General features: G+C 41.4%; 3 protein-coding genes across 3 annotated transcripts in view; all 3 read left to right on the plus strand.

Moving 5' to 3' along the window:
- The first annotated feature begins 3445 nt into the window (after positions 1–3445).
- LOC146979039 (gasdermin-E-like) lies at positions 3446–9215 on the plus strand. The gene is made up of 10 exons (XM_085792174.1): positions 3446–3605; positions 4998–5236; positions 5336–5528; positions 5811–5988; positions 6745–6865; positions 7016–7132; positions 7530–7651; positions 7860–7998; positions 8104–8174; positions 8773–9215. Exons 2-10 carry the CDS (start codon positions 5026–5028, stop codon positions 9004–9006), a joined length of 1386 nt encoding a protein of 461 aa, XP_085648300.1. The 5' UTR covers positions 3446–3605; positions 4998–5025; the 3' UTR covers positions 9007–9215.
- A 1577-nt stretch (positions 9216–10792) lies between these two features.
- nup42 (nucleoporin 42) lies at positions 10793–14548 on the plus strand. The gene is made up of 8 exons (XM_085792175.1): positions 10793–11095; positions 11878–12066; positions 12193–12367; positions 12471–12559; positions 12673–12749; positions 13004–13090; positions 13192–13282; positions 13960–14548. The coding sequence occupies exons 1-8, from the start codon at positions 10888–10890 to the stop codon at positions 14493–14495; spliced, it is 1452 nt and encodes a 483-aa protein (XP_085648301.1). The 5' UTR covers positions 10793–10887; the 3' UTR covers positions 14496–14548.
- A 5092-nt stretch (positions 14549–19640) lies between these two features.
- The window catches only part of rims3 (regulating synaptic membrane exocytosis 3), a 34392-nt gene continuing 26449 nt past the window's right edge, over positions 19641–27583 (plus strand). Inside the window, exon 1 of the mRNA XM_085792176.1 lies at positions 19641–19849. The gene's annotated coding sequence lies outside the window, so the exon portion shown is untranslated. The remainder of the gene's footprint in view (positions 19850–27583) is intronic.

Genomic DNA, 27583 nt, shown 5'->3' on the forward strand with positions numbered 1-27583 from the left:
AACAAATAAAACTGAAATGCCTCCGTTACGCACAGCTGTTTGTTTATGTTGTGATCTGTGCACACGTGTTTAAATATAGGTTAGATAGATAGATAGATAGATAGATAGATAGATAGATAGATAGATAGATAGATAGATAGATAGATAGATAGATAGATAGATAGATAGATAGATAGATAGATAGATAGATAGATAGATAGATAGATAGATAGATAGATAGACCTGGATAACATCATAACCTCCTCCCTCCCAGACTACTTTTGCATCATCAGCCCGTGAGGTCTGTTCGCGCGACCGGACACTGCCAGCTTGGACCGGACCAGAACATCAGTTTCCTCCCGTCTCACTTGCTCTGACAGATTGAGAGCTGTTGCCCAGTAAAAAAAAACAAAAAACAAAACACACACACCCCTTTTCCATGAATAAAGACACTCATATTTAGTAACCTATATTTAAATACGTGTGCACAGATCACACATAAACAAACAGCTGTGCGTAACGGATGCATGGCGGAGCGTCACTCTTTTTCTTTTTTCTTTAGAATTTACCTGAGATGGAGATGTGAATATCTGCTCACTATGATGCCAGGCTGATTGTGGTTTGCTGTGAGAGATGATAGTTTATTTGTTTTCAGTTTTATTTGTTATGGTCGCGTGACGATGCGGCTCAATAAATCAATAAGTAAATACATAAATATAGCAGATAATCCTGTAGTGTCAACACAGCAGTAATCCATCCTCATCTTTCATCTGTGCAGCCTTTGATCTGTCATCAGTGTGACGGGACAATCGATATAGATGTGCTGAATGTCTATGCTGTAATCTGTAGGTGCTGATTCAAATCTTCTCTTCCACGGTGAAATCAAACGTCCGCCTTGCGCGCGCGGCGGATTTAAAGGCGAGGAGAGGAGCACATTTGATTGGTGAAGATCTGACTCGGCTGTGTCAAACCCACTCCACGCCTTCTCTCCTCCCTCTATGCCATTTGCGCCGGTGGGAGGGAAGTAGGCGGGATGCGCTCCGCTGCGTTTCGAAGGAAAATCGCAATCTGCTCCTGACCACTCCCCGTTGGCGAAGCGAAGGCGAGGCGCAGGCCTGATCCGCTCCGCCTGCACCTAGTTCACGAAAGTAGAGCCCCTTATTTCATGCTGACAGGAAGACAGGGACAGTGTGTTACGCCTACAGACAAGATCAACGAAAACTAGATCCAAGGTGTGACAAAGGGATTTTTGTTGGGTATGACAAAAATAGCCCAGCCTATTTAGTATAGGCTACTATCCCAGCAGTGGTGAAGTGCAGAAACACAGGCTAGATAAGTGTGTGACCCCAACCACCGCAGAGCAAGAGACACAGACAGAAATGCCTGCTGATGATGATTTTGAGGTACTGAGGCGGGTTGACAGGACCAGACGAACTCTCCCTCTCTTACCGACAGGACAGACACAGGAGCAGAAGCCGGCCCCGACAGTTGGGCCTCAGGAGAGCCAGGCACAAGCACAACCAATCAAACAGGAGACCAGACGTTAACCCTCTAGAATGAGGAAGAGACCAGCCTACTTTGGTGATTATGTAAGTGTGGCAAGTGATGACCAAGTACAGATGACCATAGATTACTGTTACAGGTTGGTGTCTCACATTAGTGAAGCTGTGACCTCACCTCACTCAAGAGAATGGTCTAGTGCAATGGATGAGGAAACAGAATCACTTAATGACAACAACACATTTACCTTGACCACACTCCCAGAGGATAGGAAAGCAGTGGGGGTACATGGGTATATGCCCTAAAAACCAATGCAGATAGGTCCAACAAATTCAAGGCATGTTATGTAGCCAAAGGATACAGTCAGAAGCAGGGTGTAGATCATGATGAGACTTTTTCGCCCACTGCTAACCTGAAAAACATACGAGTGTTAATGCAAAAAGCGGCACAAGAGAACCTGATTTTACATCAGATGGATGTCAAAACCGCTTATCTACATGCTCCAATAGGTTTTGAGATCTATATGACACAACCAGAAGGTTATGAAGTCACATCTGACAAAGGTGAAATGTTGGTGTGTAAACTGGAAAAGTCACTGTATGGTTTAAAACAATCAGGTAGAAACTCGAACAGAATGTTGCATGAGTGAGAATCTATATTTACTCAGAATCCTGCTGATCACTGTGTGTACACCAGAGAAACAGAAGTTCAAAAAGTGCTGATTATGGGTTGATGACCTGGTTATTGCAGCCAGTGATGACAACGTGATGATGAATGTCAAAGAAATGCTCATTGCTAAGTTTAATTTTGATTTTCAGCAAAGTGATCACTGTGTAAAAATGTCACAGGAGAGGTATGTTGAGAAAAGACGTAACAGGTTTGACATGCAAGATTGCAAGCCACGAGCAATGTGAGCCAAAGCTTGACAATGCAGAGGTAATGAGTGATGTCAGGAAGTACAGGGAGGCTGTGGGCAGCTTGATCTACTTATCAACATGTACCAGACCAGATCTGAGTTATGTAGTGAGTAAACTTTCACAGTACCTTTCTGAGCCAGCTGGACAGCAATGGCCGACTGTAAAACATGTACTTACCTAAATGGCACAAAGGAAAAGCTGTTGTGTTACAGAAAGAGTGACAATGGGGTACTTGGATTGGAAGCATTCAGTGATGCAAATTGGGAACATGAGACTGACAGACGTAGTACAACGGGTTATTGTATCATAAAATGTATAATAAACATGTTGCCATAAAATATCATTTTGTAAGGTAAGCTGTTAATGATGGCAATGTAGTAATGCTAGACTATTGTCCAACAGAACAAATGGGGGCAGATGTTGTGACAAAACCACCAACAAAGTCTAAGTTGAAAAATTTAGTGGCATTTATTTTTGGAGAATAATATACAAAAATGGTTGTGTGAAGACATTTTTGTTAGCAATATGCAAAGAGATGTTTATGTTTGTGGAATACTGTAATATGCAAAGAGACCTTTGAGGGGATCATTGTATTTTTGTTTATTTTAATAAACAAAAATATGCCAATGTGGCAAAAAAATATATATGTATATTTAGGCAATATAGGCCAAAAGAAAAAAAAAAAAGTCAGGGGGAAAAAAACTGCAGAGGCTTGAGGATGTGGTGTGGTAAGTGTGACAAACCACTTCAGCAGTGTGCAGCAAAAATGAATCAAAAATTCCTCATTTGCAAACATGTGTAGGTTGTATTTTAGTGAGATAAAAAAGAAAACCATAGAGGCAAGTCTGCTCTTGTCCTGAAACACACTCGCGCGCACACGCAAAGACAAGAGTTCTGATCATAATTAAGTCTGCAGTGAGAGTGGGAGGGTCATGTGGAGAACCGTACAGTCCCACCACTGAGCCACAGCAGCTCTGACCCCACACTGTCAGTATCACTGCTATATCCTCTGCTGCCGTCACTGCTCTGCCTCACTGTTAACCATCAACACCGTGAAAGACACTTCTGCCCCGCGTCTGGACATCTTGGTCTACTTTTACGCATGGGAACCTGAAGTGACGATCCAGGAGTGAGAACTGGACCAACAGGATCTCAGATCGTACACGACTTGAAGTCATCTTCATAGAGTTGTTTGTAAGCCTTTTGGAGGTAAGAGACATCTTTAAATACTATAGGAGACAATAAACAACTCAAATATACAAGTGTGGGTTCACTCGAGCCAAACAACATGGTCGGTTTGTTGTGTTTTTCGGGGGAAAACATGATGTTCTCCACTTTTTTGCCCTATTTTTAAAATTGAATTTTCATAATCAGAATCACGCGTTCTTCTTAAAGCTTGTGCGCAGTTGAGGTCACTGTGCAGGCACGCGCAGAGCGGACTGGTATGTTGGAATAAGTGGGCTGCCGGGAAGTGCCGCTCTCTGGCACGTGTGTGTGTGTGTGTGTCTTGTGGGGGGCTTGACCACTGTAATTTTCCATCTGTTTATTAGTTCACTTCGGCTCAGTGGATCACTGATGTGTATTGCTATGTATCAGGCTGTTCAATACTTTTCTGTAAGGTATTTACTTTATGGTATAAACAACCACTGTATTAGTCTTGACTGGACAAACACAGGCTTCCACACTTTGGTCACACATAAACCCTATAGATGCCAGCTAGACCACATGTACTGGTCAAAAAGGTTCCTTACAATCACCCCCCCTTTAGTTTCCTAACAAAAGAAGTATAAAATATTTAGAAGCTGCATAGCCTATTTGAGCTGTGGGAGTTTGAGTTTGAGGGTTTAAACAAAACCCCATCGATGTTACGGTAATGCTTTAGTTATTTAAACCAAATGACTCAACAGACTGAAACTACGGCAAGAAGAGGGGAGTTTGTGATGTTGTTTGGAGTGGGTGGAGGCGTTCTTGATTTTGTTCAGAGATCTCCTCCTGTTTTACATTTATTTTTCTCTGGTGCTTGGCTTCTTTCTCAGTCCCTCAGCCAACATCACATTTTTTCAATTTGAACTTGAGCACAACTCAAACCAGCACGGACACAGCTCAGACTTTCTTCTGGTCTCCCTCTGTCCATTCCCTCACAGCAGCACAAATCCTTTTTACGCCTGATTACTTTAAATATTTAAGCTATGAAAACTGAGCCAGTAAGAATTAGGGCACTGAGGTGTGTGTGTCTGTGTGTGTCTGTGTGTGTGTACAGGTTTGCATGTGCCTTTTTGGTTAAACAAAATATGTTTACTATGGGGAACTTCCTTTACTCCTTGTGAGTCACTGCCTACAGGTGGTTGGCGGACACAGAGAGGTTTGGGGTTACATAGTGCTCACCCACACACCCTTCCTGGAGCTGTTGGCCTTACTGGTACTTGTCAAACTTACATAAACTTGATCGAGAGGGGGAAATCTAGGGAGAATACCAACGGGGAAATCACCCTAAGTCTTTTAGTGAGATCACTTCAGAGCTCTTCTCTTTGCTCTCAGTGCTTCCAGTGTAGAATATAAACTCAAATTGAAGCCTTTAATGTCTCTCTCTCCCTCTTCCAGCTGTCTGCAGCCCTCATCCACTGAAGCCATGTTTTCCAAGGCCACTGCCAACTTTGTCCATCAGATTGACCCGGAGGGAAGCCTCATCCACGTGTCACGAGTAAATGACTCCAAAAAGCTGGTTTCCATGGCACTTGTTGTCAAACGCAACCGCTTCTGGTTCTGGCAAAGGCCCAAGTACCAACCAACAGATTTCACCCTCAGCGACTTGTTGCTGGGCGACAAAGACCTCAGCCCTGGTACGTAGCTGTGCATCCACAAATAAAGCCACATAAATGTTTATTATCCCCATGCAATACCCTCTTGTACATCTGACACAATACAGTATGTCTCATCAGGACTGATAGAGACAGACTTCCTGACCTACAAGGGGACGTTTGGGGACGAACTCTCCGGGAAACTAGGCACCGTGGCTGGCTCTGTCAGTGTGGGACTTGAGGGGTTGGGTACTTCCAAGCTCCAGTCGTGTTTTGGCAAGCTGAAAAAAGAGGAGCTGGATGTGAAGAAGCTGTTACATGACTCCAGAAACAGGTGATAAATAATTCCCTTTCATAGTGATTGCTCATGGAAGTTCCTCAGAAGTAGGTGACAGGATAATGACTTAATTATTGATGAGGCGAACGGTTTAAAGATGTAGTTGGACATCAGACATTTGATTCCTCAGATCGGTGTGTCATGGGAAGACTTAACCACAGCTACAGAGGTCAGTCATTTTATAAGTCTTGAATACACCGCACTCAGTCTTTACCTGATCCGTCCCTTCCACACATGCAGGCAGCTGTGTAGATGAAGTCATGCTTGTGTTTTCTCTAGGCTGGTGGACATGCAGCACCAGCTGGTGCGGCAGCTGGAGAAGCGGGCTGATGTACTCGGAATAGTGAAGGAGAGGATCATCACCACCAACTCCTGCTCCATCACCCAGACGAAGAAGGAGCAGTGCATCTTCAAGGGAGTGCTTGGGCTGCTGGACATCCTGGGGAGCTCTCTTCAGGTCAGCAGGGGCGGAGTAGAGTATTTTCTGGTGGGGGGCACAGGGGGTAACAACAGTGAATCTGGGGGGGGGGGGCACCCAAAAGTGAAAAAATGAAGATTGATTGCTCACTTGAATATTTATATTGTACAGCTACACATTATTTACAGAATGTCTTCATCTTGCTTTTTTTGGCCACATTGTAAGGAAGATGCCTATGACCTTTTCATTTTTCACTTGTCAATCTTAAAATTATAGTCAATTGATAACCAACTCTATTTTGTAGATAAGAAGTCTTAGCAGAATAAGTAACACAATAAATTCTTAAAGTGAACATCAATATCTTATACTCTTAGAGCTCGGCTCTGTACAAACATCTCAGTATTTTGTGTCACAATCAGTCAACGTATGCAGAAAAACCAGAACAAGCATCACTCAAATGGTGAAATTAAGAACAATAACAATCTTACACCATTTTATTTCCTACAAATGGGATGTTTGCTGTACACAGCTGAGCCTTAGTCAGAAGTTATTGCTTATAGCTCTTTACAGTGACATAACATAACAGTGGTAAATTGTTTTACACAATGACTTACATTATCAAAAGTCATGACCGGGTGGGGGTGGGGGTGGGGGGTTACAGGGGGGCAGGTGCCACCATGGAAGACCAGCCCCTGCAGGTCACTGGGGAAACACTGGGTATTAACATGTGTTTGTTGTTGTAAATGTAATAGGGTATATTTATATGTGTATATTTGTTTATATGTGCATCCTCAGGTGTTTATGAAGGACACTAACAAAATTGAGATGGACAGTGATGTTTCTTTGGAGATCCCCTCTGATACCGTCATTGCGTACAGCATCCTGGAACTAGAGATTAAAAAGAATGGAGACTATGGTGAGTTCAAGGGCGTGTGAGTGATTAATCACAAGCTCATTTCTCTATTATGGTTGTATGTTGTACATCAGGTCAGTGTGCGTTTGTGCCTGCCATTTCACATGTTTCTCTTTTCTCTGCGTTTACCTTTCATGTTGTGTGTATTTTTAGACATATGCCTACAATCTGGAGCAAAAGGAGGATTTGAGTCCGACTCTCCGTCCATTGATTCCTCCTGTGTTGTGGATGGCAAGTTCAATGGGGATAACAGTCCAGCATTGCAAAACGGTTTGTGATAATTCACGCCAACATTTCGCTAGGACACTGTTGATGACCAATACCAGTTATTCAAATATCGTCAACACCCCACATTTTTTGAGGAAGTGAAATGAGAGAACGTATTGTAGGTTCCTTTTCTCCCATAGACAAATAACATTGTGGATTCTATGAAATGAACTGTTGAAATGATGATTTGTGATTTGGTCTGAAATGTAAGCAAAAACCTGGATCAAAACTACACACAACCATGGACTTTGGAAATCAATTTCTTTCAGTTTACAAACATACATTGAATATAATGTGCATCATATTTGGAGTTAATATTTTGATTTTTTAAGTTAATCAGATATTATGTCAGTGTAGCTTCAGCTTCAAATCTCATGTGCTATCCTTCCCCCACTGACAGGATCAGAGGAGATGGACTTGTCTCCACTGGCAGAGCTCGACCAGGCCACTAGACATGCCTTGTTCAAGAGACTACAGGAGACAATGAGGGACAGAACTGCTGTCTCGTACCTGCAGTGTGAGGTGAGTGACACAATGTAATTACCCTATAGCTTTTAAGACACCACACCAGGATGTGGGCTCATCTCTCCTGGACAAGTAAACTAACTCAAAAGGACAGACTCTCCCAGAACCACTGTTTATTCCATCCTAGACAGTTACATTGAAGCTAAAAACCTATGACAGGTCTTTGGTAATAACTGCTCCGTTTACTCTGTTTTCCTGCTGTCAGCTGGAGAAGTTGTGCAGAGCTGACTCACTCGTCATGGCAGAAATGGACCAACTCAGCATAGACGGTCGTAGCGAGTGCAGGCAGTTTGCTGGCACTGCTAAGCTGAACGCAACTCATCTGTTGGTCAGTGCCATGGAAGGTGAGAGGAAACACAACACAGTGCTCTGAGCAGCACACAGCAGTAGGTGCTACTCCATAGATTCCTCTCTACATTTTCATCTCATTGTGTGTTTTGCTCCTGTAGAGCTGCCTGATGAAACCCTGCGCCTCCTGAGTGAGAGCCCTGCTGATTTCCTGCTGGCTTTCAACACACTGGTCAGTTAGCTTTGTTTCACTCTTCGTCCATCTTGAAATTGATCACTGTTGAGAATTTTGCTTTGTTTTAAAGGAAATGTTGAATGTTTTAGGAATATGTTAGCTTTCTTGCTGAGAGTTAGGTTAGATTGATATGAATCCCAGATCTGTGCAGTAAACATGAAGATACAGCAGCCTGTTAGCGTAGCAGCTTAGCATACAGGAGAAAACATCAAGCCTGGTTTTTTGCAGCAACTCTTAAGTTCTCACTGTCAGTGCTCTCATTTGTTTTAATTTATACAAACGGTTTTTGGTGATTGCCTGGAGTTGTCAGCTCCACCCAGGCAAACTGTTTCAACTGTTTCCAACCTTATGCAAAGCTATGCTAACTAAGAATATGAATTACTGTATTAATCCCCAAAGGGATTAATAACGCTCCTAGCTGTAGCTTCATATTAAATGCTCAAACATGAGGTAGCCTACAGATCACATTGTGTAAAGCAAATAAGTGTATTCCCCCAAAATGTTGAGCCATTCCATCAGGAAGCTTTAGATATAAACTTTAAAACGATGACAATAAGGAGCTGTTATCCATCTGTCTATTTATCTTCCTCACCAGATGTGCAGGTTAAAGGAGAGCAGTGGCCATCTCTCCATCCAGCAGCTTCCTGTCCCGCTGCAGGACAACCAAACTTTCCAACAGGCAGAGCAGCTGCTCAGCTCCACCAGTGTTACGCTGAAGAGAGACACTAACAGGCTGTGGATGGAGACAGGAGGTGAAGCAGGAGCTCTGCCTCTGGTCCTCTGCCTCAGCACACGGGGCCTGTCTTTGCTGTGCAATGGGCTGAAGTAGTGGGAGTGTATGCATGCACACTTTCTCACGGACGATATTTTGTCGATTTCTTTCTTTACTTTAAAGTATACCATATATATGCTGCTTGATATTTTTTTATATACAAAGAATTTAGTTTCTTTATATTTTCCTTTATATTTTTTATCAAGCTTTATGTTTTTATATATTAAAAAAAACTCTATATATTTTATGCAACAACTTATTGTTTAGTATAAATCCAGTTATATTTTTATTTATTAAGTTTAGCCTCACCATGAAAATGTGTCTTGTCCTTTAATAAGTTCAGAAAAAAGCTGAAAACTGATCGTATTTCTTTTTTCATTCTATGACATTCATGTGTCATAGATTGCATGTTTTTCACAGCAACAGCAAAATGTGGAATTTGACCCACAGACAAAATGCACAAGTGTTGCTTGCCTCTTATTGCCAGATAATGATTCTAAGTGAAGCTAATAGTCAGTCTATTGCCTTAAATACTATTGTTAATTACGTCAAAATGAAGAACTAAAGTTTATAATGAAGATTATTTGTGTTAATATATGAACAATACTTTTATGAAGCTGTCTTTGCAAAGGCCACTTTTCTATTTGTCAGATGAGATTGTAATTTATTGCTATTTGAAAAAAAGCTTTACTTTATCATATATGAATACAAATCTTTGTGTTTAAAGCTTTGTCTGTGTCATACCTTTATCAGCGCTTTTAACTTTGTCTTATGGAAATTGCAAATATTAAGTCCACTGGAAAGTGTTTACTTTTGGAGTTAAGTTCTGCATTTTGTCTTGAATATGATAAACAATTTCAAGATTCATAAGACCAGCTGTTGAATAAAGTTGATGAATAATTAATCATCAATCTTTTTTTTTCATAGTTCCTCATACGTTTTAAATGCATATATGTCTGGTATGTATTGTATTGTGCTCACCTCTGTAGAGTTACATGTCTATGTCATACAGCACATGCAAACAGGTGTTTCCACTCATGGCTGGTTAGAGCTTCTGACATTATAGTGTGTGCATGTGTTCACAGAGCATAAATGATTAAACCCTCTGGAACTATTTGCTGCATCTGTCACTGCTTATTATTATTGGTTCATGCTCCTGGGTGCCACCTTATTAGGTGCAAATACAAATGCAAAAATGCAAAAAATGTTAGAAGACTGGATAACAACAGGCCCTGGGGCCTGAGAAGTCAGTGGGCCCTCTGGATTAAGTAATATGTAATATTGCTTGATCAAAATGAAAAGACCTCAGACAAATTACAGTCAAATCTGGATCTACCCTGTTATAATAAAGGTTAAATAAAATTAAAAAAAAGAAACCCAGGCTTTTATTTGTTTCACATGCCGAACTAACCCATCTTATATTTGAGTCAGGGAACAAATCTTATGCTCAGCAAAGATTGAAAATAAAATGACAGCAAAGAGACACAAAACACCTCACAGAAATGAATAAAAATAAGAAGAGATAAGAGAAATAAGAGAATAAGTCCAGTTGCCTTTTACTACAACTCAACAAGAAGAACAAAAATAACCAATCCTCAAAGAACACAGTTTGCCACCGATGATATCTTCAATGGTGTAGACATGACACATAATGAAACTCTGGCCCCTGCTCCTGGAAACACGGTGGAGGGAACAACTGATGAATGGATTTTCTTCTTTCACTCACCTCAACACCTCGGGTCACTGCAGGCTCACTGCACTGCCACGCGGGGTCGCTGTTGCCGCTGGTTACCAACTCCGCTGCGTTCAACTCTGACGTCAATCTGCTGCGACCGGAGCGTGCGCCGCCGTCGCCGCAGCGTCGTTGTGAGTCGCAGGAAAACATTGCGCAGAGCGGGAGGGAGAGAAACACTTCACACAACCAGCAGCGAGTGAAACATGCCGGTGTGCAACTTTTTCCTACAGGGCCGTTGTCGTTACGGCGATAAATGTTGGAATGAGCACCCGAGGGGAGGAAACCGAGGAGGTGGAGGTGGTGGAGGAGGAGGAGGAGGAGGAGGAGGAGGAGGAGGAGGAGGAGGTGGAGGAGGATACAACAACAACTACAGCCGCTCCGGCGGTCAGCAGCAGCCCAGAGGAGGAGGTGGTGGAGGAGGAGGTAAATAATATGGTCTAAACTTTGATAAAAGCTCAAGTTTTTATCAAAGTGTAGTTTTTCGGTAGCGGGTCCGTCCGTGGAAACAGAGCTCAGACGAGGTGGAAGTTCAATTTTGTTTGTCCTTCACTCTTGTTTTATTGGTTTGTGAACTTTAGGTTATGGGTCACTGCTTTGTAGCTAGCAGGTCCACTGAAGTATTTTACTTGAACAAAAAGTTTCAACAAATAATTACGTCAGAGTGCATAATTACCCACTGTACAGCTATTTCATAGTAAAGTTACCCAGGCAGTTTTACGACACTATATTAGATCATAGGTTTAGAAAAACCTCGGTGGGAAAACAAATACTTCATTTTATAATTATCAGCTCAGAAAAAACGTCCAGTTGTTGTGTGTGATATATAGGCTACACACTGATGAAACGTTGTATCCTGGTTGTTTTGTGTGTGAAAGGCACCATTAGTAAACAAACACATACATAGCTGGCTAAATGTAACAGTTAGTTAGTAAAATCATTTTGCTGTTAATTTTATTTATGAATCATAAGAATATCTCATAGTGATTTTCCCTCTGTCGAAGGCATTCACTATCTTCAGACACCCAGTTCTGATAAAGAAACACTGAACATAAAACATGGACAGCCATGCTTTAGAGTAGACAGAAGTTGAACTGGTGGCGTTACAATAGGTAAAAGGAATGACCGTAACCGTGCTTCATAAACTCCCTTTTTCTCTTGACATTGACTCGGATTGTTTTGCATGTGCATTTTAGGGTTTGGGAACAGAGTTTGGGTGAATCCGAACCAGCAGAAAGGAGGCTATATCCAGCCTTCATCCTTCTCGTCTCATGGAAGTGATGACTGGGGCTCCAGAGGAGGCGGAGGTGGAGGTGGAGGAGCTGACTGGGGTAGAGGAGGAGGTGGAGGTGGAGGAGCTGACTGGGGTAGAGGAGGAGGTGGAGGTGGAGGGGGAGGAGCTGACTGGGGTAGAGGAGGAGGAGGAGGTGGAGGAGCTGACTGGGGTAGAGGAGGAGGTGGAGGTGGAGGTGGAGGAGCTGACTGGGGTAGAGGAGGAGGAGGAAGAGGAGGTGGAGGAGGAGGGAATGACTGGGGCCAAGGAGGAGGTGGAGGGAGAAGAGACAACGTGAGGAGCTCAGACTTCAGCTTTAATAGATTTTCAGCGCTGAACTCTCCCAGCAATTTTGACAGGGGGGGAAGAGGAGGAGGACCAGCTGGTGACGAAGATGACGGTGACAAAAAACTGTGAGTTTCATTGTTTGTTTGTTTTTGTGTTTTTTTAAACCATGAATGTTTGATTGTGATGAGAAGTTAATTAATATGCGATGACTGTCTCTTGATCACCCAGGGAGATCATTCAGGCTGACATGGAGATTTGGGAGAGTTCACGGCAGTGGTGCTTCTCGTGTTATTCAAATGCCAAGACACTGTTGACAGGTCAGCTTCAAAAATATATTTATTTCATGATTTTCAAGTCATTTGTTGCTGTGAATTATAACTTTTTTTCTTTTTTATAAATCACCAATAAATCTTTTTTTTTTTTTTTTTAGGTTTCCCTGATCTCTCTCCAGAGGAGCTGAGGCTGGAGTATTACTCCGCAAGAGTTTCAGGAGATCTGCAGGGCTACGTGAGTGTTGCTTTAAGTTGTTCTTTACATGTGTCTTCAGAGGTCAAGAGGTCACGGGGGTACTACAGTAGTTGCTGTGAATCGGAATTTCTTCTTTCCCCTGCATCAAAAGTATTATATAAGTAAATTGAATATATACCACTGTGTTTGTCACATGATCTTGAATTTATCGAGTGCTGGTTCACATGTTAAGTAAAAAACTGCAGGGATTTTAATGTGTAAAAGTCTAAGAAAAATCTCTCTTATGTGTTTAGATTAATGGTGTCACTCAGTTGATCAACCAGTGGAGAAGCAGAGTCCAGGAACTGAAGATCATGAATCCAGCCACACGTGCAACTTTGGTAAGTTGCACAAATGCACACACACTGCAACAGTGTTCTCATCTCATGTTTTAAAATACAGTGAACATTCCTCATATTTATTTTCCTTCATTTCCTCACAGCTGGCAGAGTTGAAGAACCCAGCACCTCAGACATCCTCAAGTGGCTTTGGTTCTGGATTTGGATCCTCCACAGCTGACTTTGGAAACAAAGGTGAGGATAAAGTGTTGCTTGATTGTAACGGTATAAAAGTAGTCATTCAACATTTTCGGAAATATTCTGATTCACAAAATAATGACGGAAGAGACCAGAAATACCTAGTGTGACCATAAATGAAAAATAGAATAGAAGCTTTATTGTCATTGTAAAAGAAAATACAACGAAATTGCCAGTGGCCTCTGTGACGACAAATGCAAACAAATATATATACACAAAAAACACATACACAACCATTCTGGCCAGCAGGCAGACAAACAATAATAGTAATTGCAAAAAGAGATGAAACCTGTTAATTACCGTAGTAAGCATTAGATGTGCTGGTTGGCAGATTATATAACCTTTTATCCCAGGTTGCCCAGGTATTTGCTGGAGCTTTATATTCCATAGCCTAGTATGAGGATTGTGTATAATATTAAATCATTTAACTTTCTGCAAGAAAGTTGCTTTAAATTTCCCTAATCTCTGATGAAAACAATGCTTGAGCTGATTATTGGACTACATGTAGCACATGTTTGTGAGTCCAGTTGAGTGTCCAAATTTGAGTTCACAGAAAATTGAACAACATGCATACAAGTAGCTTTTTTAAGTCCTGTCTAAATATTCTACTGCACAATCAAATCAATAATCACTCCTCCTCCTGTGTTATCTCTAATGTCTGTCTGAACATGCAGGCTTTGGGGCTCCAGCACCAGAACCAGCGCAGGCCAGCAGTTTCAGCTTTGCTGCTCCAAGTGGTGGTGGTGGATTCGGTTCCTCAGCTGCACCATCGTCTTCAATAGGCTTCGGTAGTGCCATAGCAGCTCCTTCTCAGCCTCCCTCTGGGTTTGGTTCCCCTGCAGCTCCTTCAGCTTCAGGTTTCTCCTTTGCTGCCCCGACCACCAACAAGCCAGCCGCCGCTTCAGGATTCGGCTCTGCCTCAGGCTTTAGCTTCTCCTCCACAGCGAACAGTGGGGGAGGATTTGGAAGTGGTTTTGGGGCTGAAACACCAGCAGGAAGCAGCAGCCTGTTTGCACAGACGAGTGGAGGGTTTGGAACAAATGCTGCTGCACCTGCAGCAGGAGGCGGGTCTGCCAGTGGGGCAGCGGACAGTCTGTTTTCACCTGAGAGTGCACTGACTCCAGAGGAACTGAATCAGTTCAAGGCTAAAAGGTTCACTCTCGGTCAGATTCCTTTAAAACCTCCACCAGCTGACATGCTGATGGTATGATTTGTGGGGGAAATTTATAAAACCTTTCAAATTAAAAGTTATAATTTATACAATTTTTTTTCCTGCACAGAGCTTTTGTTAAATCCAAATTCAATAATTTGTTGTTTTTCAGACAGTCGATATTGAAATACTTTAGTCAGATCATTACTTGAAATATGATCAGTTTCAGCAGGGGAAACGTGCTTTGGTTCCGTTTGATACTTTTCTGTATGTACCAATGACACATTATGTACAGCCACAGTATATATTTTTAGATCGTGTCTTGTCATAAAATACCATTTTAGGGTTTTTGAATGCCTTAAAACACAGTTTGATGCTCAGAGGCAGGATATGAGCAGTTGATGAGAAACATTTTAAGTCCACAAGTTTGCAAGTATAGATATGTAATATATATTCTTAACTATGATAAGGTCATGACTGTAAAACGTTAAACACACGCCATGAAGTTAGAGGTAAAGGTCTATTGGCACAAAGTGTTTATTTGCAGCAAGTAATACATAATGTTCTCTTAGAAAATGTATTTCATTGAGTGCTTCATAAGAGAATAAAACACCTTTACAGACACTGTAGTCTCACATTAACTGGGTTCCTCCTGTGATTGCACAATTCAGCCAGGAGAGGGTGTCACAAGCCCTTAAATACCTCTGGCTTTTTAATGATTGAGCGATGCACAAAGATACTGGGGAAGTGCAAATGACTGTACCTTAGGACTAAATTGAGAACTATAGGTAGTTTCCTAAGGTATATAATTCTCCCTCGGTTTATGTTCTTACTTAGAGTGTAAAGAGACACCATATTGAAACAACTGAACCAAAGTCTGTCCACCATCCACTAAAACCATCCATCCACATCAGCTTGTGGGCCGGCATCCAGTAAAAGAAGCGCGGTAGAGCGCGGATGACAATGAGTGAGTAAGCTATTCAATACGTATTCATTAGGTGTTGAGAACCCAGAGGGACCGCAAGGAAGAGGAATACAGTGACAAAGAGACACCAATAAGCTTTTCTGCTGCTATAGGGCTAAGGCTCTGCTGACTGGAGCATATTTTCAGCTGACAGGGAGTTTGTGATATCAGCAAGAGGTGCAGCTGAGCGGTGTGTGTGTCCTAGTGTGTTTTCGTGTGTCAAATCATCCTAAATCCACATCTCACGGCCTGGTCAGAAGCATTGAGTGCACAGGAAATACAATTTTATACCTACCTATAAATGGTAACACAGCATTAACTAAAAGGAACAGTGACAACAGTAATTTTCTCTGATACTTCTCAGTCTGGCAGCGGTAACCTCCCACCCACCCCCTGCCAGCAGATAATACATGAATAATTCAACAGATTAATGAACGATTAAAATAGAGACTCTTCACCAAAAGGCACTTGCATGCTCGTTTTAGTGAAACTTGTTGTAAATTACCACCCGTTGACTTGTGAATGCATCTTACTGAGAAATATGGGCATTTCCAATATATACAATATATTCTGTTATTATACAACAGTAAATAAGCAGATCTAATCACTTGAGTGCTGCAGCATCACATTGTGAGTCTCTAACTCTGTGTTTATGTAATGTGGAGTGGATCAGAGCAATATTAAAGATGAGGGATGAGACCTTAGATGTTTGTGCACACAGCCAAACACAGAATGTTTTAATGGGAGCATTTAATCACTCTGGTGCACATTATGACCTGTGTAAAGTTGTGCTGTGAAATTATACAGTATAAAAGAAATGATTAAATATCACTTATCTGGCCTGTTATGTTTAACAGAGCATTTGTGAATGCAGTCACTTCCTCCTCTTTCCCTCCTGGGGATTGTTCAGTATGCCCAGGAGGGAGGCTGGATTTAGAGACATGACATTTGAGTTGAAACACACGCACGCACATATACACACCTGTCATGTCCTGTACACACTCCCACTTTAATCCCCAACCTGCCCCACCCTCCTGTGAAATCATAGCTTACACAAACCCGGTCACATGAGCACTGTAATTCAGTTAACTCTGACCTGACTGTATAGCAACATGGAACAGGCATATGGTGTATAGTGTATCCTGCACTGATGCATTTAACACACTTTTCCATAGGGGAAAAAGGGGCAGTCCATCTTGTTAATTCTCGATTTAAACCATGTATTGCGGCTGTGTATGTATGTCGAGTGCTGAACCGATCAATTCTTTGATTTATAACTTCTGCCTGCAGCTATTGAAATTCCGCCTCCCTCGCTGGTTTCTCTGGATCGTTTTTTTTATTATTTTTTTATGATATAGGCTACAGTACTTAAACACACATTGTCTTCATCGCTATTACACGCTCACTCTGGTCACTACATCAGCTGATGACAGCAACAGTTTCTCCTACCACTGCTTGAATCCCCTCTCTCTACAGAATGCCAATGAGCTGATTGGGATTCAGCGCTGCTATTAATGTTTGGTGGGGGCTGATTCCGGTCGACCCTCCTTACTGTTGCAGCAGTGAACGAGGCTTAGTAATTGGAACAATGAATCCCTGGATAGAATTGATTGTGTTGTGCCACAGCGGTTTGCCTATGGGAAACAGGACATTGATCCAAGGCCTCTGATTTATGCCGGTTTGAGTGGCTTCCTGCATGGGTGACTGAGTGGCACATATTTCACCTGCAAGGATCTGGACCTCGGTGTCTGTGCTGCACATGTTTATGGCTTCATATTAGGATTAGGGCAGCAAGTTCTCCCAACACACTGACAGTAATAACACACTGTGGTGAGTCAACGCTATCAGAAAATATATGCACTTGAGACCAGATAGAGCGAGGCCTGGATCATTTGAACTAAAGTGGCACTGTGAGACTGGGCAGAAAATTAAGTTACATTACATTCAGTATATTAATTTGTATCTGTGTATGCAGACCATGTTGTGTGCTCTGCTCCCTGAGCAAAAAGGAAAGCAATGAAGCACTGTGTCTGTGTATGCATCTGTGAACTGCATCAGACTGCAAAAGACTGTGCTTTGTATGTTTTAGTGTATTAAACTTTTTTTATTTTTTCAAAACTACATTATTTTGTTGTGACGTAACTTTGACAGTAATAATGTGTGGGCTAACGTTTCACCAGCAGAAACTAGCGGTATTATATAAAACATAGAAATATGAAACTAGCACATCCTGTCGATAAAGCTGTGAACTTTAAAACTGGAGCCTTGATTGCTTTGCTGCTATCTAGGTTAGAACAAGCAAACTTCTCACTCTTGCACTGGGCTATAACTAACACACATTTCCACTCTCACTCTTTCCGTTCTTTAAAATCCCATTTGGTGTAGTAGGCTAATGTGTTTTTTTCTGAATCATTCTCAGTTGCATAAGAGAAGCAGCTGTTTTCTCTACACTGCGCTGTAAAATAACACTTGTAATTTTCAAAACTTGACAATGATGAGATGATTGGATGAGATGGCTTTAGGGCTGCTGAAGAAATGTTACACTTAGAACATTATTGTACACTGACAATCAGCAGGCACTACAAGTAGGCTGTTACATTTTCATCATGTAGCTATTCTTCACCTCTGTAAATATGGATTGCCACAGACCCTCTTGTTGTTAGTTTTTAGTTTGCTTTTGCTAGAATAACTTGACATTTTTGGAAAATAGGCCTATTCCATGAGATGATTCATTTATTTGTATAACTGATATTAGGCCTACTCTAACCCAGGGCTCCAGATTGTTCCTAAATAGGCACATTTTGACTCTAAAATTTGAGACAGTCCAAGTAAACTTTTCACTTACTTGCGCAAGTGCAACCAGTGATTTTGACGTTGGTTAGGCACATAAACATACTTTATCCCTGGTAACTCTAGTGTAGGCCTACCAGAGGCAAACCCTGATTTAGATGATCATGGATCATCAAAGTATTTATAGTAGCCTAACAATGTGAAATCTGAATATTTGCTTTGCAAGTCGAGTTTAAGTGTGCACACCTACATTTTCTGCTTGCACTCCTAACATTTTAAGTTAGGGGCCACTGCTCCGAGTAAAAAAGAAAAGAAAAAAAAGAAGCTATGTTTCGCAATTGCTGTTAGCTTGCCAGAGCTTTGGCCATTTGCATTTATAAAAAGTAATTAAAAGCTCCAAATGGGCAGCACTAACTCCTCAGGATAGACTGGATGTATCATGGAGAGTTTGGATGGATTTGGTGAGCTGAGCCAAAGACGGTTTATAAAGCTAGCTGGTAAAAAAAAATAATAATAATAATATGGAGTGCTTTGTGACTGAAGGTGAGTAATTTTATGATGAACTTGTGACGTTTCTTATAGACTGTTAAGTAAACAGCTGGTAAAACTCAAACTACAGTTTATTACATTCCAAAACTTTCTTGTAACAGAAAACATTTGAAGCTACATCCTGCAAGTAGTTAAGTTAGCTTAAAGCTAACAGTAAATAAACAGTCAAAGGTGATAATCATCCATCTAATTAGCCTAGCTACAGCAAGGTTTATAAATAAAGCCTTAAATGTTGTCTTATTTGTTGGATTTAATATAACTAAAGTGAAAGATTAACGATTATGTTATTTCTTGGTGTTATGAGAATATTTATTGACCAAATGTGGACTTTTGGTTCATGTGCTTCTAAGCTAACTTAATTAGCGTCTTTTTTTTTAAATGGCTAGCTAGCTCTTACAGGCAAATAAGCCTACTTTTAAAAGACATTTCATGCCATCTTTTGCCTAACGTTAGCCTACATGGTGAAGAATTTCACTATACTTGCTGTACATGTGACAAATAAAGTACCTTTACTACTTTTTTTTCTTTTGCCTTGTGGCTACACAGCAGATTGATGGTGGCCACGTAACTTACACACCTGTGCCTTAATCACCTCGATAGCCTTGCTCACAGGTGCCATAATGAGGCCCGCAGTAGCAATTATTGTCCGGTTTACCAGAGGTTATCGTGCATGCATAGGTAATTGCTGCGGACCAATTGAGAGAGAGACTCATGAATCTGGGTCCATCCATCTTTTTCCTCCACACACAAAAGAGATGTGTATTTATTTACTCATTGCAGACCTCACACGGCCACACGTTGTCGCTGTGTGCCACACCGCTGTTAAACACCGAGACCCTGTAGTAATCGCATCTCTGCTCCCCCTCTCCTCTCCTCTCCCATCCCTCCCTCCTCTCTCCCCCCTCCTCTCCACAGCAGCCAGCGCGCCTCGGATGCAGTGTGACCAGCAGCGCCGAGCGGAGAAGCCGTCCAGCGAGCCGCCGTCCGCACACCAGCACACCAGCACAGCAACAATTAAACCCAAACGATGACATTCTTACAGATACGACACAAGCAAGCAATTATTTGACAACTTCCGACTCCCCCTCCCCACACCTTGCCTTCGCCGCTCCTTGCTATAAGTGGTAAGTGCTCTGATTTCCTTTCTAATAGCAGGGATCGAAGTGCTCAATTTCCCCGCACAGGGGTAATGATAGCGCCACTGACTGGACCGATTTGGTGAATAATGCAATTAAAAGCAGAGCCGATTATCAGTGTTGAGAGGTGCATTGGCTGATCTGGGTGCAGCCATTTGAATTCGCCTTTAATGTTAAAACGTATAGGCCAGTCTCGGGGGGTAATGGTCCCCCCAATAGATTATTGCTATTATATTATCAGCTGGGAAGACTTGGTCTCCTCTTTATACTTTCTCCTTTGCAACAGTAGAAACTTGGCACTGCTAAAATGGCTCACAGCTTACAGGTTTAAATCTTCTCCCACAATCCCATTATCAGTTTAAAGGGATTGATATGGCTATATGACAAGATAAAAGATAATGCACATTATGGCTTGTATGGAGTGATTGTAATATGACCTGAATACTTAGAGATATTGTATATATCCCATCTGTTTGCTTTTATTTTTCCAGTTTGGGCATTAAAATGTGGTCCAACTGGGATTTTACCTTTTTGTTGGTAGAAATAGTTAATTGTCTCGATTGATGTAGCTAAAGTAAGGATAAAGTTGTCATGTCAGAGGTCAACTGGTTATCTGTGAGAGGCTTGTATGGGGGGTCTAAAGGCATAAATAAAAGATGCCTCAGGATAAGTCGGCTATGCGCTGCTGGCCCTTTTTTATGATGTTTGTTTGTGTGAGTGTATGTGAGCAAGGGTGACAGTAAAAGGGAGGGGGAGGAAGTGAGGGACTGTAGGGGAGAAAATAAGCATATTTTTGAAATGCCTGTCCTCTGCCAGCACTCAGGTCAAGCCAAGTGCATGCTGAGGTGTGAGATTGTATCAGATGGTCGCACGCACATGTATGCACACATACACTCGCATAGCCACACAACAATGTCCGGTTCTCAGCTCAAACTGCGTTCCCCACCTGTGGATGGGGAACAGAAACCAGTGACACGGCTCCAGAGCCTTGGCATCTTCAGGCTCTTGTCATTTCTCTGAATCTCACTGAGAGACTCTTAAAGCTGTTTGATATTTCTGACATGTGTAATTGTTGGTGTCAAGCAGTCTGAAATAGAGTTACTACATTAACTGGCACTTAAGGAGTGGGCTCTCTATGGCTCTTTTTAAAGGAGAAATAGAGTAATTATCCATGTGCTCAACTCTTGAAATCCCTGCCTGACTCACACTTGATCCTTTGAATAATCCATTGAGACAGTAAAACCTGCAATAGAGACTCAACACTGTGCCTCGAAAGGCCGTGTCTCTAATTCTCCATGTTACACATAACTCCAGTATTTAAATGTAGAAGTCATTTTCCACATCCACTGCATAATATGAATATAGAAAAGACGGAGAAGAAAAATTGTCATCCCATTTTACGTTCTCCAACAGCTCACACAGTTCAGTCACATCTCTTGCATTTGTGTCACAGTTTGGCTCCACGTTGGTATGGGTGTGGCTGCCGAGCAGCTTTGTGTCGTGAGGCACCTGAGTTCAGAGGGCAAACAGGTCCTTGCTCTTTTGAAATATTCACCAGGTTGAAATATTTGTGCGTGTGTCCGCGAGTTAGATGCGTTTGAGTCTGAGTGGTAGAGAGAGATGCGTCAGATGGTATCAGATAAGCTGGCTACTCCAAAGGCCAGCCTGACTGCCGGTATGAACTGTATCATCTCCCATCAAAGAGCCTCAGTTCACATGCGTACACACACACACGCACGCAAATTGATAGCTGGAAAGGGCAACAGCAAAGTCCAGTGCAGCACACACACAGAGAGACATACTCACATATGCACTGACACATCTGACGACACTTCAGATCTAAAGATGGTCCTGATCGCCTTTGAAATAAAAATGAAGTGAAAGCAACCAAGCCACAGAGCAGGCACTTATCACAGTGATGAGCAGCCTTCAGCGTGTGTGTGTGCGTCTGGCCGCATCTCTATGAATGTGTGTTGTTGTTGTTGCACCTTACGTGGCTGTGTGCACTTGTGGACAAGCATCTGTTATGCACTATTCACTGCTCAACTGGTATGCATCATCACAGAGAGAGGCTGTGAGTGGTTGTAAGTGAAGAGCTGCTTTGTATTGCGCTGCACGTCCCACTTCAAACTGGACTTGCTAATGAGACACTACAGTCTTTTGTAAGATTATTTTCCACACTCATGCTCAGACTGAATTGTATCCAGACGATAAGTTTTGACCTATATTTCTGAAGTTTGTATTTTTCATTACAAATCATTAGGTGATCATCCAGTTAGATGACAGTATATTTTGTCCAAGCCATATTAGTGCCTGCTACACCAGTCCTCAGAAAATCGATTCTACTCAACACCTGATATGTGTTTGAGAGTGCTGCAGCACAGAGCAAAGGTGACCTCCATTATATGCATGTGGGTCACCTAATACCTTCCAGGGAGACATGTCTGCTATGCTTCCTGATAAAAGAAACGTTGAATTATAAAAAAGAACGTGTCTCTAGTTCTTCAAAAGCTTTTCGTTAGTTCACTGAAAATGTTTGATTTATCCACTATTTATGCAATCTACAAAATAACACTCCAACTTCAAAAAATAATAGTGTTAACTATGCTTTTACTCTGATCTAGTACAGTTTTTGTAAAGCCTATCATTGGCCATTGTTTGCTGCCTGACAGTATGGCCTTAAATTTGACCATGAAACAAGATGAAGATAAGTCATTCGTTCCAAGAAAATGACACATGATAAGATAAGACAAGATCATTTCCTTGAAGGGAAAATGGCTTTGAGTCCTCATGCTTTAAAATCCATTGTTGACACAAATTGTTATATACACAGTGCATAAATATGTATCATATAGTTACACATACAGTACATGTTGACTGTCTTATGAAACAGCATTTAACAGATAAATGGACATTATAAAAAGAAAACAGTAAGTCACAAAACCATGAAATCAAATTTACAGAACATAAAACTATGCAAGTCCTGAGTGAGGGTTGAGTAGTTTCAAAGAAGTTTAGGAGGGAAGAAAGCTTGAAAAGGTTTTGCATTTGCTGGCTTTGTAGTGTGTCTCCCTGAAGGGAGTAATTCATGTTCAAAGTGTAGAATGTGTGATGGGTCTTTTAGGATTTTGTGTGCATGGCTTATAACTATAACCTATAAAAGGACTTGATACACATTTGTATAATGTATATCATCAAACATTCACATCATGGAGGTTAAAACCATCCATAAATGGCACAATCAACTTGCATCTACTGGCATTGAAATTCTGTCAAGGAGAAGAGACATGATAAAAATTGGAAGACCTGACACTATTGTTACATCAAAATATCTGTGGTAATTGTAGTCACTTAGTCTCGTTCATATTTATCACAGTTGACTGTTATAATTGCAACAACATATTCTGAGGAAATCGGGCTTAGTCATTACTTTGTATTTTAATTTAGACAACATAATAGCATATTATGACTCGCATATTATAATATTATATTATAATATATGCATTGGCAAACCGTTCAGACTGATGAATGTCGTATTTTACCAATGAACCACTTATCAGGCTGACAGATCTTCCAAACACTCCAGCAAGCAAACAGAAAAATGAGGTCACTTATGAAAGACTATGATAGAAGTCCTAAAAACACAAGTGGGCACGTGGATAAATATATAGCTCTTATCTTATCCTCCCACAGGATTTGACCATATTCCAATGCACACAACCCTTCTAGAGGTTTGGAAGTAAATAAGACAAAAAGGCGTGCTTTGTTTGACCCTGGCCAAGTCCTTACAGGCCTGACGTAGCCTCCACTTCCCTTAGCGCAACACTGCCCGACGTGCCCGTGCTGTCTAAGCTGGGACTATGTGATCCGGACATGGTAAGTAGGATGAGATCCCGAGCGCTACTCCGCCTCGGGCCGGCTACCAGCATCCCAGGTGGGATGGAGAGATGGGAGGGGGAGGCTGAGGGGTAGTGAGAGAGATGTCACTGACCACATTAGTCACCAGAGAAAGCAGGCCATGAGTCAGGAAAGCTTCCAGTCTCATCTATCACGCCCCTCTTAACCCACTTTCCCTCTAGCCAAGCCACTCCGCTTTTTTATTTTTCTATTTTCTGCTAGCTCTATAGACCCCTGCTGCTGACAGAGTAACTTCGCCATCCTTCTTTTGGTGATGATGAAAAGGAGAAGAGGGTGCAAAAAGACTGGTTCAGATCTGTACAGTCTGGTTAGATATGAGAGCGAGATGACATTTAGGGTCACCCTTACAATGGGAATGGGCTCAAACAACTTTAGCATTTGAAGAAAATAACTACAATTATTAAACAGTATGTTTAGTTTGTGTCACTGCAGGGACAAAAAGGAGACAACATAGTGACAGTGGCATTGTTTCATTTTCACACCAGATTTCCCATGGTGGGGTGTAGAAAAACCCTGTGAGCTGCCGAGACTGCTGAGGGGTGATAAGTGATGATAAGGGAGAGGTTTCACTTCTGGAAAAGGCAGCTGGCTCAAATCCTGGGCAAAGGTATTTGATTCACTGCTGAGAAGAAAAAATTGTGATGCTAGCTCAGCTGTGGGGGGATTAGCGTGGAATATAAGGGAAGCTGGGGATGAGTGAATGAACGTTTGAAATGATACTCCAGTCCACAGGGTAGTGAGTTGAGCTGTGTGACTACTCAATAAACTATTTTCATGTATTTGCTATTAACAGCTAAGCCCTCACAAAGGCAGTTGTATATTATAGACAGCAGATCTATTTTGAACACAGTACGCATGCAGTTCGCATCAATTCACATGGATTAGATCGCCCCAAACAGGAAGTCAAACCCACAGAGTAACCAGTAAATTTCAAAATATTACTCAGTAGACAACTCCATTGTTTGACCATGATCACAACATTAGTTACACCTGCTAGCACAGGCCACAAGTCATCAGTCAGTCAGAGGTAACAGGACGTCATGGATGAAGAAAAAATAATTGGTGAGGTGGAAAACCACAACATTTTATGATACTGTAGCACACCTGTTCTTCAAGGACACCAACAGAAAGGAGAAGTAGTGTTAAAGTTAACTGCATATCAACCTCAGAAAGGTGAAGTAATCTGTTGTTTATGTGTTAATCTCACTCTATACATGCTGTTATCACGTTAGCTTGTAGTTCTTCCATGATCTTGGGTCTCCAGCTGCCCCCGGCTCCGAGACAGAGCAGAGACCCAACGCACCCAGCGGGTGAAGGTGTGCGCCCTTAGGTTGGAGCTAAACCACAACACAGACTGAGCGGAGTGGAGCAGGGATTGAGCATGTGGACAGTGGGGGTTACTCAACTCAACTTTATCCTAGCAAATGTTGCCACATGCCCAGATCACATTTTCATAGCTGCTACAAACGACTTACCCCATATGAAAATAATAGAACATATTTATCCTGAAATGGTAATTGTTAGCATGATGACTAGCATTAGCATCTTAACATTTTTATGTTTGTAAAAAAAAACAATCTTATATTTTGCTCAGATTCCAAATATTACAACAATATAATAATAATAATAATATTATTATAACAGTCAGCACATGAATATTGGGGGAATATTTTTGTAAGATGCATTTATTTTCGTAGTGCACTTGCTAACATGTTTAAGTACCATAAAATATTTCAATTGAGAAAAAGGTGGGCTTGGTTTCATTAAAAAACATACAAACAAAAAAGTATTATTGGAACACTATTGTAATACCAACATTTAACAGAGATATCATGCCACAGTAGAAGCCATGTTCAGTGTTTTGCATTAAAAGACAGTAAACTGAACATACCGGTAGTTGTTTTCAATGAATGAACATGAATGTGATGTAGGCAGAACAGAAAGAGCTGTTTCCCAGCGGTCACACAAAACACAGTAGAAGTGTTTGATAATAACACCTGAGAATTTACAGCATGCTACTGAGTCTTAAAACATATAGGCCTACTTATAATTTTGGGGACTGGATGAATAAGCTGTATAATTAGTTGCTTTTGTTGGGTTGTTTTGGTGACAAATGGCCTATAACAGGAATACAGATACTTCTCTGTCAGGCTGTTCAACAGCTGTTGTTATGATGAGAAGATATGATGCATATTTATTTACTGAAAAATCACTGGTCACAGTTGTGTGTGCATGCTTTTTAATTGAGTATTTCAGTGTCATGTCATATTGCATTTAAACAAGCTCAGACAGAATAATTTGAGGCTTTTAATTGTAGCTCTGAAAGAGAAAATCTAAACCTTTGTTTCCCCAACATGGCTCATTCAACGTGATGCATGCAGTTTGTGTGAAAACATGGTGTGACGGATCGGATTTATGTCTGCTGTCACAAGGTGATGTAGAGGGAGTGACTCAATGACTCACCTCATTAAAGATTTTATTGGATAAAAATGGGATTGGGCCAATGGGAGAGGCAAAGCGAAAGCTCCTTATAAACTCCGTTTTCTGTTCATTTCACGCCTGTTAGGGTTTGACTCAGATGTGTGTGTGTGTGTTTTGTCCACGCATAATATTGCTCTGCAAAGTGTGAAATAGGAAATTTGTGAATATTTAATGGTGCTGTGACCGTATCTGGTCAGTTTGTTTCTGATACGCTGAACTCTCCCTCTCAGCCAGTCTGATATCTAATCACAGTCTAATCTAATCTGTGTCAGAGCCGAGTGTTTTACACAAGATCTGGATGTAAATTCAAGTCCATCAGCCAAGACATCACTGTCAAGGCTCTCTGTCATTCAATACTCTGGCTCCTTCTCTTGTCACACTCTGGCACGTACATTCAGCACAGCATATGTGTGTTTGCACTATGCTGTGTTTCTCTGTGTGTGATTTTGTGTGTGATCCATTTGGCTCTCAGTCATCCCACAGCCTGGCACTCTTACTGTGTGTGTGTGTGTGTGTGTGTGTGTGTGTGTGAGAGAGACGGCAAAAAAAACCATCCTTCTGTTTTCTCGCCTTAAGAGACCCCTTATGATCAGAGATGCATGAGCCACAGACACACACATACACACACACACACAACAGCAGGCCAACCACAATGGCAGCAGGCATCGGGAAGACACATACAGTATCATAACCAGGGAAGTTTCCATGGTAGCACCAGCAGGAAGTGCATTACAGCTCCTGCTTGACCTTGCTCTCTGCCGGTGTTTATAAAACCTACAAACATAATGTGTCATTACATTACAGCTTCATTTTTTTTCAATCATACTTATTTTGCATGTACTGTATTCTGTAATTTAGATTTTGACATTTTCAATAACAGACTTGGCTTGTTCGGAAAATAACAAGTCCTTAACTTACTTAAAATGTGCTGTCATTTCTGTGGCAGGATGACCTGACCTTTATCAATTATAAATGCACAACATTCAGGTAAGCACACATGTCAATTCAACAGATATCATTCAACGAGACAAAAATGTTTATTGTAAGTGTTGTGATAACAAATAACTAGTGACAACCGAGAGAAAAAATCTAAACCTCAGTTTTTTGTTTTGTTTTTTAATCTATTTTCTCGTTTCAGTTAATTTAGCTGTGATTCAGCTCATTTCACCCTTCACTGTCCCACATGGGACATTTGGCTCCCATCAGACAAAAACATTGGCAAACACACATCAAAACAGACTCATCCAAGAACAAACAATGTGATCAATTGAAGGCAATAGTAAGCACTAGATATATTCAGTCAGTGGCCC

This window comes from Trachurus japonicus, chromosome 11, assembly GCF_045865225.1.
Source record: "Trachurus japonicus isolate A0001 chromosome 11, Traja_1.0".
Classification (NCBI taxonomy): domain Eukaryota; kingdom Metazoa; phylum Chordata; class Actinopteri; order Carangiformes; family Carangidae; genus Trachurus; species Trachurus japonicus.

Excerpts from the sequence above, each read along its gene's own strand:
- LOC146979039 (XM_085792174.1), top strand. The coding sequence starts at position 5,026 with ATGTTTTCCAAGGCCACTGCCAACTTTGTCCATCAGATTGACCCGGAG. Across the intron at positions 5,237-5,335 it reads CGACAAAGACCTCAGCCCTG|GACTGATAGAGACAGACTTC; the intron begins GTACGTAGCTGT and ends ATGTCTCATCAG. Across the intron at positions 5,989-6,744 it reads TCCTGGGGAGCTCTCTTCAG|GTGTTTATGAAGGACACTAA; the intron begins GTCAGCAGGGGC and ends GTGCATCCTCAG.
- nup42 (XM_085792175.1), top strand. The coding sequence starts at position 10,888 with ATGCCGGTGTGCAACTTTTTCCTACAGGGCCGTTGTCGTTACGGCGAT. Across the intron at positions 11,096-11,877 it reads GCAGCCCAGAGGAGGAGGTG|GGTTTGGGAACAGAGTTTGG; the intron begins GTGGAGGAGGAG and ends TGTGCATTTTAG. Across the intron at positions 12,368-12,470 it reads GATGACGGTGACAAAAAACT|GGAGATCATTCAGGCTGACA; the intron begins GTGAGTTTCATT and ends TTGATCACCCAG.